Source organism: Pseudonaja textilis, chromosome Z (genome assembly GCF_049901715.1).
Source record: "Pseudonaja textilis isolate UNSWEBS1 chromosome Z, rPseTex1.2, whole genome shotgun sequence".
Classification (NCBI taxonomy): Eukaryota; Metazoa; Chordata; class Lepidosauria; order Squamata; family Elapidae; genus Pseudonaja; species Pseudonaja textilis.
In genome coordinates, this window is record NC_142008.1 from 88,527,151 (window position 1) to 88,539,949 (window position 12,799).

General features: G+C 36.6%; 1 protein-coding gene across 2 annotated transcripts; it reads left to right on the forward strand.

Annotated features, from left to right (window-relative positions):
• Positions 1-445: 445 nt before the first annotated feature.
• On the forward strand, positions 446-12,254 carry GOSR2 (golgi SNAP receptor complex member 2). 2 transcript variants are annotated; one of them, XM_026718237.2, is made up of 6 exons: positions 446-549; positions 5,511-5,575; positions 5,977-6,085; positions 6,680-6,812; positions 7,148-7,288; positions 10,280-12,254. In XM_026718237.2, the coding sequence occupies exons 1-6, from the start codon at positions 512-514 to the stop codon at positions 10,439-10,441; spliced, it is 648 nt and encodes a 215-aa protein (XP_026574022.1). In that variant the 5' UTR covers positions 446-511; the 3' UTR covers positions 10,442-12,254. The 2 variants fall into 2 exon arrangements, with proteins under 2 accessions (XP_026574022.1, XP_026574023.1); XM_026718238.2 differs by lacking the exon at positions 7,148-7,288.
• Positions 12,255-12,799: the final 545 nt, after the last annotated feature.

Here is a 12,799-nt window from a genome sequence, read left to right on the forward strand (position 1 = left end):
GATGAGAAGCCAAACGTCTTCAAAGCAAAAAAAAACCCCAGAAAGTCCAGCTGCCTCTTGAAAAAGCATCTTTGGGACAACCAAGAATTGGATGACGGACAGACAACCAGGACTTCCGTAGACTTCTCCCTTTAATGAGCCTAATCGCAAGTCCAAAGCGCTCGGTTAGCGTTATTTATAAAGGAAAGGCGACCAGCAGAAGGTCAGTACAGCTTAATTTACACTGAGGAAGCAAAATGCTGCAGCGACTAAATTCTATGGAGGTCGGCACTGCACGTCACACTCGCACACCGAAATCAAGGCAAACCAAAACGCCACGTGTAACACCGGCAGCGCTGAGCAGCCCGCGCCGCCCTCGCAGCAAACGTTCACTCAGGCAAGAGCGTAGACAGCCGGTTCTGCGGGTGCGTCACGCCATCCGGAGGCCTTCGCTTCACGGGAAGTCGGAAGTCGCCGGGTTTGCTGACGTGTGAAGAGGCACTCCGATGATCCTGGGGAGTGTGGCGGATGAATGGTCGGCATGGAGGTCCTTTACCATCAGACCAACAAGTGGGTGTGCGAGGGGCAAGCCGTGGAAAGCTCTCCGGAGCTGAGAGCAAACGCGGAGATAAGCTGGGGAAAGCGAAGCAGGCTTTGGGGGAGGAAAGGAGCGGGAAGCGGGGAAGAGAAAGGCAAAGGGAGAGGACCGTTTGCCAGGAGGCAACCAGCGCCAAGAGCCAGGCTTTTATTAAAAAAAAAAAAAAACACTCTCCACGACCTTGCATCCTTCCCCGTAGGAATGGGGGACCCAGGCCCTTCAGGTGTTCTGGATTGCACCACTCGGTATCCATATCTCCCCTGCGGGGCAGCAGCACTTCAAAACCCTTGCTGCTTTACTCAAATTTTAGGGAAGAACCCTTCTGGATGAGAAGCTCAACAACAGGCAGCTTCCTGAAATCCAGTTCCTGAATTTAAGAGGGATTTCAGTTTGAGTAAATGGTGCCTTGTTTAATTATCCCTGGCTATCCAATAAGCTAGGGGTCTTCAAACTTGACAGCTTTAAGACTTGTGGACTTCAATTCCCAGAATTCCTCTTCTAGTCATGTTGGCTCAGGAATTCTGGGAGTGGAAGTCCACAAGTCTTAAACGTGCCAAGTTTGAAGACCCCTGCAGTAAGAGAACCTTATTGCTCAGTTGGACTTAGTCTAATAATCGAAATAAAACTCACGTTGATGTACAAAAGATGGCTTTGATTAATTTCATGCTGAGACGGTGGACCAGTACAAAATATTAATGGTAATAAAATGCGCTTTGCTTATAGAAAGGAGGCTTTGTTTAATTTCATGTTGTTACAATTAAACACAATATAACCAAACAATTCAGTTCAATAAAAAATTAACCAATAACAGGAGCTACCCTGAAGTGAGAGATAATTCATAAAAATAATACTTGCTCATTGAATTTCTAATGCTTTTGAAATAGCTTCCGTTACAGCAAACTGGGTATTTCTGCCCAGAGTGATGAACTGAGAATTTTCACTTGAGGCCCTGGCAAAAGGATCTGAATTCTTATTGAGCAAGACAAGGCATCCATGATTCCTCATTTAAAAACATTAATTTCATGTTTTCTTAGTTATGGTATTCTACAGAGATCTTTGGATAGGGTTTAAAGATTTTGGAAAAAAATATTAATAGGCTAAATAAACTTCATAATTGAGAAAACTATGAAGTAAATTAACACTAAGAAAATTAATTCTCTTTAATTTTTCATTGGAAGAAATTTGATAATTATAAATATTTCAGGTGAAAAAGGCCTTGCACTTTGTCTCTTCATCTTCATAAAATTCCAACATAGATAATCCACTTCTGCTATTAGGAAACAGAGTGAGTTCTTTATCAGTAATAACATGAATTGACCTGAACTTTGGTGTCCCTGGTCCAACTGTATACTTGAACCAAGATTCAAATTTCCCTTGTGTTATATTTAAAATATGCCTTCACATATGACTGTCTTGTGAAACTATGGTCGTAAAGTTGGACAAGATGGATTCTGATTTGAAAGGGAAAGAAATTGTATGAGAGGCATTGAAAGTCTGAAACAATCAGCAACATATTGATAAGTCAAATGTAGAATGAAGAAGTCTAATGGACCAACTACATGAATTCATCTGAGCTATAATGTGTTATTATCTTTTTTTCTGAATGTAGTATTTGCCATTTCTCCAATCCAAGGACAAATATTAACTTTAAGTACCAAGTTTTGAGTGCTTACTTCTTACATTACTTAATTTTTGAAAAAGTCTAAATGATACCTTTGCATCTGATTAAAATACTATTCAGTATTTTGGGTTTGTACTGTAGGTTTGGCATACAACCTCGGCTGAGCTTAGTTTTTGTTTACTAACTTGGTCTGGTATATGTTTAGATTTTTTGTTAGCCAATCCAAATCCTTGCAGAAGTATGTTAGTATGTTTTCTTTTCTTTTGTGGTTTTAAAAGGTTTATTTTACTGAGATATGATTTAATGACATCGTAACTATAAAATAAAATGAGAGTAATATAAAACATCATACACTACATATTATTAAAATTAGCAACATTAAATATTGGTTAAATCCAGTGGTGTGATTCAATTTTTTTTTACTACTGGTTCTGTGGGCCTGGCATGGGAAGGACACTGTAAAATCTCCAGTCAGAGGTGGTATTTGCTGGTTCTCCAAACTACTCAAAATTTCTGGTACCAGTTCTCCAGAACTGGTCAGAATCTGCTGAATACCACCTCTGGTTAAATCTCTTGCTTCATGACTTGGTAAAGTCAGTTCGGATTTATCTGTTGGGTTATCCATATCATAGGACACTTGGAAGGTTACTACATCCATCAGAATCAAACACAGCATCCACTATCCAACAACTATTTATAATTATCCATGATCAAATTGATTTTTAACAACCACATAAATAGATTTTTCTCCATGAATATAATAATAATAGATACATAGCACAATTACAGATGATGTCACCTCCTAGATATTCTGAAAAAGTGTTAATTATGAAAAAGCCAACTGTATGGAGTTATATCAGATTCTGATGGGAGGAGTTTTTGCTTGACACTGCATCAGAAAGTGCCTGCAGATCTCTCTTTCTCCCCTGCCCTCTCCACCTTAGCAGAATTGGAAGAACGCTAGCAGGTTTTCCTGGGACAGCATACTGTCTAGACCAATACTGGTTCAAAGAAATGGTACTTTAAGCACCTTGGATTGAATTCATCAATTAAAATTAATTCTTACTTCAGATAAACTGACAGTAACATATTTCTATGAATATTTTCTTTCAAATATACATATTTGCGTATGTAACATTGCTGCACATTTGAAGAAATTAAATGTTTTTAATTTTTTGGAAGGGGGAATTGAAATATATGTGATATTTAATTTTTAAAACCCATACCAGATAGCATTTACTTCATTTCTCTATAAAATGCGTTGTATATAATAGGATTCACTAGTAGAAATAAATTAATTGAAAACATTGAAACATAGCTTATTCAAGCAATAGAGTTGAAAGTTTCCTTTAAAATTGTTTTAAGTTCTGTTATAAATGGGAGTTAAAAATGCTGACCTTTAAGAAAAGTTTGTTTTTTAATTCTTTGCAAGTTACTTCTAATGTTGAAATAAAAAGAAATATAACCATCAAAGTGAAGAAAGGCATTATATTTTAGGTTGTGTTTTTCCCTTTATCAAATAGATACAGACAATTTTGATTGGAAAATAAAGAAAAAAGAATGGGAACTATGGGCCAGAATATACATTCTGGAGTCAGATGTTTAAATCAGTTTCCATTTTTGAACCTAAAGTTTCATTAACAGTTCCTCTTCCTTTTCCACCTCCTCTATTTATTTTTTCATTCTATCCTTTTCATGACTTTCTGAAAAATAAATGTTGCTGTGGTTATTTTTTCATATGTTTAGTATGTGTAATGTATTAGAATTGTAAGTCATCTAGTCAATTGGCAGAGATGGGCGGCTATAGAAATTGTATGTATGTATGTATATATATTATGTATGCATGCATGCATGCATGCATGTATATGAATAAATATTTTTCTAATATAGACCAAATTTTATATCTAGTTTATGAATGATATTTAAAATGAAATACATGGAAAAATATGCCATCATTTATTCTTTTGCATTTTCATGGAGAATAACACCACACGGCTCCCTGTCTTCACATTAGTGGTCTTTTTCTTGCATATCTGCTCCATACTTTATCTACCTTCTCATTGCTTTTTCTTTCTCTCCTGATGTGATGCCATCATTTCTGTGCCGTGCATCCATTTCCAGGAGATTTTGTGGAGCAGAGCATTCTTTCCCTCCTTTCTCCACTGGATCTCCAGTGTCCTGTCCCATTTTCTGTGCCTCAGGTGTGAATTGTTCTGTTTCCAAAACAGGTCTTCCAATTGGCAAGGCTGAGTTCTTCCCATCATTTCACTCCCATTGTTTGTTTTGGAGATGATCCTTAGGAAATGTGCCAGATAATTAATGGAAGCATCACACCTCCCAGTTTTAAGATAAACTAGAAAGCACAGATCCATCAACACCCTCATTTTATTAGAATGTGAAACTGTGTTTGAGAAACTGCTTGAAGTAGAAAGTCTCCTATGTTTAAATTGATTTAGGTTTTTCTAGTAGCTAAAATAGTTAAATATTGAAGTAAAAAAAAAGAGTGAAGTATTGTATTCAAGCAATTAAAGATTGGGTTGAAATTTGCCTTTTAAGAATATTAAATATTTGAAGACAACTCACTATTTTCCTTAAGACTATTTAGACTGGAGTTTATTTATTTGGTTTCTACAAAATATACCTGTAGCGCACAACTTTTGAGGAAGACTTTTGTAGTGTTTAGTCATGAGGGGTAGGAAGAGGTAGGAGCATTAGATGGATGTACGGGAACGTAAAAGGTTAGTATGTAAAAAACAAAATACTGACTTTATAATTTCTTGCCTTTTTATTTCAATTGCCTGGAATAACCAATGATATTCAGAATACCATGAATTTAAAACAAATCTTAATAAAAATAGAGATGGGGAAAAAAACCATCCACATTTTTCTTTTCTTTTCTACAATTCTGTCACCTCAGTTTTGCAAGTAATGTGGTGATAGTTGGTAGATTCTGTAAGGCTACTGTATTTAATCAAGTCTGATGTGAAAAGAATCAATTTGACTTTCTTGGTCATCTGCAGGTGGTCTTAGTCTCTACAGTTGGGGAGACAAATGGTTGCTTATAATCCTGCATTGGGTTTGCATAAAAACTTATTTAAATCCTTATGGAAAAACCTTTAATACTTATGGAAAGTAATGTATCAATATTAAGAAGTACATGTAATTTACCAACCATATAATATTCGTTTACTTGAACACAACTCATTTGGAGAATCTCTTTTGCTTTGTGCATTAGTGTCTATTCTTGAAAAATTCACTTTTTCTTTTGGAATAGCTAATAGATTTCCTCTTTTCCTGTTTTCTTTTTCACAGGCAGATCCACGAAGTTCAGTCGTACATGGGCCGCCTGGAAACCTCAGACAAGGAGTCTGTTCACTGTGAGTAATTGGTATATAAAAGCAGCTTAACTGTTGGTTTAATCTAATGCCACAAGCATTTTGCCCTCTAATAATATCTGAAACTCACTTTGTTGAATTCAACGAAGAAAAACAGATCAGAAAAATATGGTATAAGAAATTTACTATTAACTTGTCAGTTTATTTAACATGCCTCAATAGACTTTAAAATCGGTATCAGTTGTGAAGCCATGTTATTTGTATCTCATTTATTATTTACCAGAATCTCATTGGGTTATTCATCCAATTTCTGATAGCTCCTTTTATCTGACCTATGCAAGTTGAAGTATTCACTTCTATTAAACAGGATGATTAGTTGGAAAGAAAATATTGTGCATCTTAAAGGAGCAAAAGAACTTCTTTTTATTTGTTTTCCTCTGTAGTGGTAGAAAATGAAATTCAGGCACGTATAGACAGAATTTTTAGCAATCTAGACCGGCTGGAAATCTTCTGTAACAAGGAACCTCCAAACAAGCGGCAAAATGCCAAACTGTGAGTGATTCTTCTTCTTGATGTTATCTTAACCCATTTTAATTTCCTGATACACATCAAGGGTTGTGTTATTTTTATGCTGCTGCTATTATTAAAAAAACTCCCAAAACAAATGAAAGGTGAGGAGTAATAAATGCTGTGATTCAGATAGATTTCTTTGGTTCTATAAAGTTTAGCTGCCATTGAGAAGGGCTTTTTGTGGTTATCATTGCCTCTTCCCCCCCTTGCCCCCCCCCGAGCTCTTCCCCCCTTTGCCCCCCCCCCGAGTGATTTCTCGGCAGATCTCCTGGACTGGATACTATAGGAATAGTAGGCCCAATAGTAGTAGCAGTCTTGATAGAAAGAGTATTGGAAAAATTTCCCATCTGAGACATGAAAATTTGCTTTTCAACTAAAATATATAATAGCAGCTAAAGAGGTATTTTGTACATCTATCTGTATGTGGCCAAAAGTATAACACTGTTTGAGCACAGGTTTTCTATAATCATGTTTCACTAAACAATAGCAGGTTGCTTTATAATACTCCTGCAATCTTTTCCCATTAATTATTGTTTTATTTGGGGGGGGAGCTTATTATCTATTGCTTCTTTTCAGCCGGGTTGACCAGTTGAAATATGACATTCAACATCTGCAGACAGGACTGCGAAATTTCCAGCATCGTCGCTATTCACGGGAGCAGCAAGAAAGACAACGTGAGGAGCTTCTGACTCGAACATTTACCACTAATGTAAGTCCTGCCCTTAAAACCAGAGAACTTAGGCTTACATTTGCTTGCTTTCTGATTTCAGTCCTCAAAATTTTACAGCCACATTTAAAAAAAAATAGCTGTTGTTCGCATAGGTTTTTTTTTAACCTAAAAATTAAGTGAACAATGCACTTGAGAATGCATCATTAGAGCACAGGATTTCTATAAGTATGGGGACAGAAGTGGAAAAGAATTTGGGAGGGCAGGAAGTTTGAATTTCATGGCCATAGCATATGGTTGACTCTGTAGAGGCTTTGGGTTAAGAATGTTGAGGAAAGATAATCAAGATGCTTCCATTTCCTTCCCTCCCCCTGCAGGATTCTGACACCACCATTCCAATTGATGAAACATTACAATTTAATGAATCCCTTCAAAATGCCCACCGTGGCATGGATGATCTTATTGGAAGCGGAACCAGCATCCTACAGGGCCTGAGGGATCAGAGAGTGACATTAAAGGTGGGCATAGGGTAGGACCTTCACCTTTTTTGTTTATGGTGACATCAGGCATCCACTATATTTTAAATTGGAATATCAGAAATTCATCAGAACAGTTCAAGCCCCCAATTCAGTCATTTTTGCTTTGAATTACATGGAATTTAAATCTAGCTTTATTTTTGTTGTAGCTTTGCTCTCAAAGCTGGCTGCAGTACTTGCATCTTTGGGAGGAATTGGGTGTTTTATTAATGTAATAATTCAATTTTTTGGAAGATGCCCATAGTTAAAATAAGCACAACTATAGAAATAAAAGATAATTTTAGAAGTCTGCTCCTAGACGAAGCTCTTCTGGCTTTTGTGACTTGGACTGTTTCACATAGCAAGTGCTTTGCCTACAAGAGATCATGATTCTCTGGTTTGTCACTTACAGCTTTCCAGTGATGGTTGATTGGAAAGACTCATGAATCCATAGAGAGAGAGAGTTGGATTCAGCAACAAACTGGGCTAGATAGGCAAACTGTCTTTTAAGCTGTGTGGCAACTTTAATAAAGTAATGGAGCTACAAAAAAACTTGTATCTGATGGTTGTATCTCCATTCTGAAGTTCTGAAAGTGGATCCTCCATGCCAGTGGTACCTAAGTTTCTTTTCTTTTTAGTTCTTCCATTCTTCATCTTCCTTGCTTCTTTACCCTTCTTCAGAGGTCCTGTTTATAATCATTACTGATTCTGGTCTCATTTCTCCAGTCACGCCTTGTGTATTTGATCTCCTCTACTTTTTCAGACTGTCTTTGTATTTTCTATGTAATCTATTTTGTTACTGTGTATTCTATCACTATCAGCATGTTATATCCTTAGTACAAAGCCCTTGGTATTTCTAAATTATGTAAATCCTTTCTCCTCATCTTACCTTCAAATGCCCCATAGCTTCTTCTGCAGTGGTTAAACAAAACAATTAGAGTGCTTAGTAGTTGCTGATGCAAAGAACGGTTCGGAACCTGATGCCTGTTTTTATTCTAACCTTACTTTGTTCTTGAGCTAATACTTAGAAGAGGCTGGATTGGTCAAGGGATGCGGGCCTTGTGGATTCGGCAGTTTCTGATGTTTTGGAAATAGAAATATTTTGGAATGCAACTGTTTTCTGAGATCTAAATGACCAGTTCCAGAAATCTTTGAAACTGTGACAGATAAATAAAGTGCCTCTATTAAAGAAAAAACTATTGGTTGAATATTTACAAATAGCTGAAAGGTCCCTTTCTCCTAATTTCATAGCAAACATACTCATTTTCTGCACACCTATGCCTTGATGGACAAATAAGCTTCCAACTGGTTCATTATTTAATTACATAGTGCTGTTTTTTAGTTAGATATGTGTATAGCATACCATTCTGGAGAAGTCTGCAACATTCCATTTCTCCTCTTGCCCACACCGGCTGCCAAACTATCATTGGAAATGCCAGATCTGTGAGCTCTGGAAGATGGCAGAACATTCCAGATTTCTCCTGAACATTCTGTATCTGGGACAGTGAGTTTTACACATTCCTGTTGCGTTACTATTCTGATAGCTGCAGGCATATTCTCCTTGCTTTTAGGTGGTTCTTATTAGCTGCTGTCTTATTATCTTGGTATGTTTTCAGCTTAAGGACCAGACTTCAATATATTCAGTATATGCCAAGGTATTTACATATCTGTGGTTTGGGCCATTTTTTGCTACCTTATTTATGCACAAAATTGTGAATAGGATTCTATGACTGTGTAAAGTTACACTATAGTTAGGTCGTCCATATAATGTATTTGCTCTTCCTGTTATTGTGGTGGATCTATTTGAGTCAGTCTAGCTGCATAGTTCATGTCCTTGTAGTTGCCGGACTTATTTGGTGTGATTTGCTCAACTAGCAATGGAGAAAATTCTATCAGTGTGCTCTGCACAGAGGAGGGAAGACTATCGATACGGTAAGCATCCTAGCCAGTGGAGCAAGTCCCAAGTAATCTCTATGCAGCAGTAGAATCCAGTGGTACATGAGATTGTGAAACAGCCATTTGGATGACAGACAGCAGAGAGTCATATGGCTCTAATGGGACAACATCTTTCATCATCATCCAAGCGACTTAGTTCAAAGAATAAAAGGTATAATGGTCACAAGGATGTCACTTTTGGAGTTGGTGAACCGAGGAACAAATACATTGCTGAGACGATTCTTTCTCCGTAGGGGAAAGAATAAGTGCTTGGGAGAGAAAGATAATAACTATGCGTTCAGTATGGGCTCATTTTCTCACCCCATTTCAAAGTCCCGTTATTTATTATTTTGTTATTTGTAGTTTCCTGGAACAGAACTTTGCAAATAACAAGGATGACCTATATTGCTTTATGGCTGGGCAGACTTACATGGGAAAACGTACATAATAAGGAGCTTTTATTAAAAACAGTTTCTTAGTTTGTGATTGCAAACTGTATGCAAGGAAGTTGTGTAGAACAGTCAGGAGTCAGCCTGTGGTACAAAAACCAGCCCCTCTGCAATGAGTAAATCATGATCCACAAGTATATTGCCATTTAAACTGATCTTAATTTGCAAGACGGCTGATAATGCCATTTCAACTGTATACATTTTAAAACACTCTTCTATTGGATTGAGCAATAATAGGGGATAATTTTAAAAGCAGAAAGGAAATATTAAATAAAAATAGAAAATACTACTCTTCTTCTCTCCTCTCCCCTCCTATCCTTCCCAAATCATTTTTAAAATTTCAGGTGGCTGTAGATGCTTACCGAAGGCATAAGAATTATAAAGAATTTCTGAAGAGCAAAAGGTTGTTGGTTGGAAATTTAGAGTGGGTGAGAAAAAATGGGTATGTAAAATAAAGTGGTTCACACATTTGTGTAAACTGTGTATTTTGCTTCTGGAGAGACTGAAGGCTCTGTAGGAAATATCTGAAGAGATAGACCTTGATAGTCAAAAACCCTTTCTGACAATTTTTTTTAAACTAATATTATCATTTTTTTTCTGTCACTTTTAGGGCACTCACAAGAAAATAATGGATGTTGCCAATATGCTTGGTTTATCTAACACAGTCATGCGTCTCATTGAGAAACGTGCCTTCCAGGATAAGTACTTCATGATTGGTGGCATGCTTGTGACATGCATAATCATGTTCCTTGTAGTGCAGTATCTTACCTGAAAGGCTGAAAAACATGCTACCAGACTGGGTTGGACTTTCTTTCTACACCGACTACCAGCATAACTGTGAATTTCCTGGATTGGCCACCGCTGCCGTGTGACTCATAAGATGCTCAAGTTGAGCGGCTTATATAGTTTTCTGCCATTGGTATGCAGAGATGCTTAGCTATACAACACTCATCATTTCTCAGTCATTTAATGGACAGTTGCCCATGTGACTCTCAGGCTTAGTTGAAGAGCTGTCTCCTTTTGTTCTCTTAATAATCCTGGTATAAGTTAAAAAGCTTCTCAACAAAGTGCCCAATAAATAAAGTGTTACTATTGGATCTATAGATTTCATAGTTCCTCAAGATCTAGATATTTATGAACACTGTAATTACTAGAGAAAATGAAGTGGCTTGGCTTGAAGGACTTGTTGGCTTAACTTATTGCAGGTGTGGGACGCAGGGAGACTGTCTTGTTCCCAGCAGTGATTAAAATAAATAGAAGTCTTTTAGTCCATGTGCAATGGTGATGGTTTTTGATAATTATAGATTCTGTGTCTGTCATTTATCTAGAGTAAACAGACAGTGAAGACTAGCTGAACTAGTTGCTAGCTGTAGCAACTTACTTTCAAGTAAACAATTGATGTGTTAGGGACCATGATAATTTAGATACATGTGCTAATGCTCCCTGTAGCAGAATCCTGCTTTTAGTATTGGGAAAGAAATGTGGAACTTGCTGCTTATCCTAAAAGAGAATAACAAACTTCCTTACAAAATGCATTTACATGTATATTTTTAAAAATTTATACTTAGAATCACTGGTTCACAGTATAGACAATTGTCTTTATCACAAAATTGTTGTCTTTTAATTCCTCCAGCTTTTGTGTATTCAGTTTCTTCTACTATTCATGAATGTAAAATTTGTTACTTATTTCTGCAATTTTATGCTGTACAGTTCCCACAAATCTCTGAACTTTTTATATAGAGAGATTTAACAAGATGAATTTAGCCACTTTTGAGTCTAAAGTATATAATTCTTAATGGATTTGGGGCTGGGGGGCAGGGGTGTTGAAATTTTGTGCAGATCTCTTAAAGAACAGAGTTAAGTTGAAAACTTCCAGGTAAATGCATATAAACCTATCTCAGACCTATTGTTTTTTGTTCCAACTGGACCAGTATTATTGTTCTTTTTGAAAAACCTGATTGTGAGGAGATGAATAGTATAGATACAGCAAATTATGTGGGCTGTTCTATACTGTAAATCTCAAAGATTTCAAAAAAATCCTTACAGCTGACATATCCTGTGTTGTGAATTTTCTGGTTGCAAATGGTGCCTGGCTGTCCAAGTAAGCTGGGCTAACTAAGGTATATTATCAAAGCTTAACTGTTTATTATCAAAACTTAACTGACTCACAGATGAACACAATACAGAAGCCTGATGATGGCAGGTGAGATTCTGCCAAAACGTTGCTACAACTTTAAAAGGACAACTATAATGACGTGGGAAAATACCCGAACAAAGCTGAATACCATACAAAGCTTAACTGTCTTTCTACATCCCCAAATTCATTAATACAACCATATGCTGAAATAAACATCCAAGCATCATGTACAAATTGCAATCTGGCCATGTTTCCGATAACAATTTATTTGATTCTTGTTCCATTTTTACTGATAAGGATAATGTTTCAGTAAGTTTAAGCAGATTAAAAATGCTTCCGAACAGATATGGAAAATATTCAACAGTAATTATAGTTTCATTCTGTGTCCCCCCTCCCCCGCTTCTGCTGTATTGACCTACTTCAAATTAAAGTTCCTTTTTTCCTTTAAGGAGTCACATGCTTTGCCTTAGATGAGGTAGTTAATTGAAAGATGACTCAATGTTAATTAAGTTTATTGTCATGCTATATTGTACATTTTTTAAAAGATAGAATATGAAGCAGAGATTTACGTGATGAAATTTTTTTTTTAAGGATGTACTTATGGGTGGGTGGAATAATATGAGAACAAATTGTTAGATATTGGAAAGCCCTTGAATCTTAATTTTCAAATTAATGTCTCTTTAGAAACATTCAGTTTGCCTTTCCAAGCCCTTAATAATGGCAGGTATAGTATAAGTCAACAGATTATTATAAACAGCCATAAATGGAGGTAACTGGAATTTTAAACCTTGATCATTAAAATGAATTACCTTGCATAGTTAGTAGAATTATGCATGAATAAATTGGAAAAAGTTTGAAAGCCTCCAAGTAGGTATGCGTATATGGCAGAACATTATATGTACCTTGTGGAATGCCACCAATAGTGTGTTTGCTTGCATATCGCCTAGATCAGATGTGATTTTGGGGCTGTTATAGTGGCACACAAGAAGCCAG